At 45.1% G+C, this 4,212-nt stretch overlaps 1 protein-coding gene across 2 annotated transcripts in view; it reads right to left on the bottom strand.

Moving 5' to 3' along the window:
• Positions 1 to 4,212, bottom strand: part of CALM1 (calmodulin 1) — a 12,909-nt gene that overhangs the window by 4,946 nt on the left and 3,751 nt on the right. For both annotated transcript variants that reach the window (XM_018558521.1, XM_018558520.1), the window contains exons 2-3: positions 3,517 to 3,547; positions 222 to 365 (exon numbers count right to left, since the gene is read on the bottom strand). In XM_018558521.1, the coding sequence (XP_018414023.1) occupies positions 222 to 365; positions 3,517 to 3,547 (175 nt within the window). The remainder of the gene's footprint in view (positions 1 to 221; positions 366 to 3,516; positions 3,548 to 4,212) is intronic.

The following is a 4,212-nucleotide window of genomic DNA, read 5'->3' on the forward strand; positions in this document are numbered from 1 at the left end:
GGGGGGGGGGGGTGCGCAGAGTACTTAACCTTCAGTAAGTTTCAACTTGAAAGCTTACGCAGGGATTCCAGTCCCAACCCAGCTGTCAGGGAGTGAAAGGAAAGGAAGGCGTATGTGAAGCATGGCCGGTCGGTGAATCTGCAAACCAACATCCCATTCTGATCCGGCATTATTCCTATAACAAGCCACACGCCTCGTCTCACACTCCGTCCATAACTCACCATCAGCATCGACTTCGTTAATCATGTCTTGTAGCTCGGCTTCGGTGGGGTTCTGGCCGAGTGATCGCATGACTGTTCCAAGTTCTTTAGTGGTGATGGTGCCATCGCCGTCTTTGTCAAATAAGGAGAAAGCCTCCTTGAATTCTACAAAACAAGAAGTGACACAGGAACGTTAACAGATACTAAAAGTATAAACCAGTCAAGTCACAGGCAAGTTGAAGCTTGACAGTCCCACACACTACATACATTTCTAAAGTTCCTACCCCTCAGGTTGTAAAGCAAATGTTTCAGGGACAGGGGAAGCTCCATAAATTAACATATGTACAGTTTATAGATTGCGTTTTACCATTACGACAGATACATTTTGGGAATATGCTGCAAGAACCAGGCTTGCAGGACTTCAAAATGAACTGCATGGGAGCGAGCGGAGAACAATGAGATTCAATATTAAGTGGTTATAAATGGTTATAGTCACTGGATCTTTAGAGCCGACTGGCTGTGACAGCGCTCCCTCCAGCTTGTCTCCTCCTCCGCAGCTATGGTATGTCCCTCAGTGTCATACACTATGTATAAAACATGCGGCCTAAGGTCTGTCATCTGCAGTGGAGCAGACAAGCTGGGAGGACCAATCTACCAGCCATCTCCGAGGATCAGGCAACTTATTTTCGTCCCTGTTGATCCTAAAAGCAATAACCACGGCACGAGTCAATTACACTTTTCCCTGGAGTTGTTTAATACGATTGTTGCTACTTAACCCCTTATTAGCCTTAGGTTAGGCACAAAATTGAAAAGCTTTTATTGCATTTCTAAATAACTTTGCAATGCTTTGTAGCGGGATCAGTTTAGTATAAATTTTAATGGGGCAAATTAAAGTGACTAAAATGTACTTTATAAAACCAATATTGATCAAAGTAGAAAAGGAGCTTTGTTATATTTATTGGTTAAAGTGATCATGAAGACTCATTTTGGATACAGTAGGGAATGGCTAAAGCATGAGAATTGTTTGCTGTCCCATGTTTTTAGGGAAATTTTCCTTTGTTTTCAGTCTTGAGAAACAGGAAGTGAGCAGAAGTGTCCCCAATTGGGAACTTCCAACTTTCCTTGTTCTGGTGATTGCTCAGAATGTTAGATTTTTTCACTTCCTGTCTTGGTGACAACGACCACCAAGACACTTATCAAAACTGGGGCAAAAAAAAAAAATCTGGAGCAGCTGTGCACGGCAACCAATCAGCTTCTCTTTTCATTTTCAAACCTTAAAACCGAACAATCTGGAGAGAAGCTGATTGGTTGCCATGGGCAACTGCTCCAGATTTTGTCTGCTCCAGTTTTGATAAATTCCCCCCTGAATATAAAGCTACAGGAACTTTTAGGAAGTTAATTCCATCTGCCGTCAGGAGGGGCTCCTTTTGAAGTATCTGAACAGGTCACACAACATGCATATGAATGAGACCCGCTGAACTTTCCCCAACGTACCACAGATAAAACATTGCATGACCACAAACTTGAGCCCGAGCGCCCATGGCTGCCTGTATCGTGCTGCTGCATCGTCCCTGCCTTCAGATAAGGCCTTGGGGGTAACATCCTATTTCACAACAAGTCCAAGTCGTAGCAGCGAGCTGATCTTGTGACCGTGGGAAAGCTTTTGAGCTGCAGAACAAATTTACCCTGAAAAGTTCTATAGAAGCTGCAAGTGTGCAAAGCAAACCAATGAGGAAAACTGCTACAGCTTGTGGGCCATAATCTGGCTGAGCACAAAGCTGCCGATTTACCCTCCGTGGTTTTATAGGAGGACAAAGGTAAAGGTGGCCATACACTTTACAACCAGGGTTGTAAAGTAATTTAAAAAACGTACGATCTGCCCATCCTGGACAGGCAGATCGTACTTGCGATCATCGCAAGCCTGCCCCGAGGGGCAGGCTTCCGATGACCGCAATGCTGAACGGGAAGTGTGCGCGTGCGGCATTATTCGGATCATGCTAAAAACCAGCCGAAAATCGTACGATTCTCGGCTGGTTTTCTAGCATGCTCTTTAGACAAAAGACATGCGACCGTGCAGTAAAAACGGTCGCACGCCTTCCATACACTTTGAGATCGTACGATCGTGGGATTTCCCGCGATAATCGCACAGTGTATGGGCACCTTAAGGGTTGCTGTATTCAGAGAAGGACTTCTCAATTAAAAAATTTGAAGCTCTTGAAGAGATGTCACAAGCAAAAACAGGAACAAAATCGGCTGAATGTCTGAGTGACTTCCGCATGGGCAATGTTTAAGATGGGCAGACAGGGAGCTGTGCAGACCTCTGGTTTAGTAGGAACGACTGCCAGTATGACCGGCGACTGCTGGTATGACCGGGCGACATCTACCAACAGCTGGGCAGCAGCAGCAATAGTCATAGAGGAGCTATACCATGGCCACAGAATAAAGGCAGTCAACCTCCATCTTCCGGGTATGGTCAATATTCCTACTGCCGTATGGCAAATGAATCAACAGATGTAAAAGTCTGGTCACTCCAAGCCCCATCTATAGCAGAGCTAATACAGGCCTAAATATAATGCGGGTACCACAATACTTAAAGCATTACTCCAGTCTAGAATCTGAAAAATAAAACAGCTGCATACAAGATAAAGCTGTACGTTTCTGCATCTAGATGTCCTTAGTCCATCTGGTTAAGTGACAGCCATCAATCAACCCACTTCCTGAGCTCAGGCAGTCATGGCCCCGCCTCCGGCCTGTCATTAGACAGCGAATGAGAAGGAGCACAGTGATGAGCTTATCTACCATCACTCTGCTCTCTCCTAAAAGCATGTCCCTGGTCAGCACACAAAATCAATAGTCTCCTTGTGCTGCTCCTGCCTCTCCTAGTCTAAGCTCTGCTGCAGGGACATGCCAGGTTCAATTTAGATACTTGCACCGCTTGCATGAGATAAAACAAAATTTCAATGACATGAATATGAAGCTGCACCTATTTGTGCCTGCCTACAGTAGAGCTTTAAGATCTATGGATAATGACATGGAAAAAAAATTAAGTGGTGTGCCTTCAGACCTTAAATGTCAACTTCCCATTTCAACAAACAGTTCTGCATGCAACATGAATTCTGCTAAATAACACGACGCAACAGTACATTTATCTGATCAGATCTGCCCTCAACTCCGTACAATTCCGTGCTCAGCGTTAGGCCAGAGAAAGCCTTGACCACAGACACAATGTGCATCGTACACAAGGCTTAGTCAAGGCCAATAGCCCGAAACCACCCCAAATGACCCAACTCCACATTGTGGAAGGACAATTACTCACCAGCAATCTGCTCCTCAGTAAGTTGGTCTGCCTAAAAAAAAGAAATTTTTTTTTAATCAAACTGAAAAGAAAAGGTTTAGAACATTTGGCAATAATAAAATATGTAGAAATTTTCATTTCATAGAATGCGTGTTGGCTTCACACGGAAGGACGAGTCAGACATTGCAGTGTACACACCCAGCCTTTCCTAGAGTATAGGGTAGGGCAGAGACACACCTCATTCACAATCCTGACACCATACACACACAGCTCCGGGTAACAAAGCGCACACACTATACACACCCTTCTGGTAAAACACACACCCATAAGGGTCTGGACTTTGCCACCAGCAGACGGTAAATGTTAATTCTTTAATACACCCGCAATCTCATTCTACAGTAACCACGAAAAGAAAAAAGAAAACCCAAAAAACTGATCTATAGAACATCCGAAATCCTTGTGACGGCCACAAATTGTTCTCTCTGCAAGAGGTCCATGTTGACCAAAGTAGCCGCAAGCTGCCATTTTCATCAAGAAACATCAGATTTTACAGCTACAGCCATTGAAGTGATCAGAGCCGAGACACAGCATTACCAGCAGCTCGGCATTACCAAGTAAAAGCCGACACGCACGGAGGCGAACAAAACCGCTTTCTCTGTCTGTCTTTCACGTTTACTCCCCCCGCCCCCCCCCCCCCCCACACCCCCCCGCCCCCCC

Source organism: Nanorana parkeri, unplaced genomic scaffold (genome assembly GCF_000935625.1).
Source record: "Nanorana parkeri isolate BGI_ZX_2015 unplaced genomic scaffold, ASM93562v1 scaffold344, whole genome shotgun sequence".
Lineage (NCBI taxonomy): Eukaryota > Metazoa > Chordata > Amphibia > Anura > Dicroglossidae > Nanorana > Nanorana parkeri.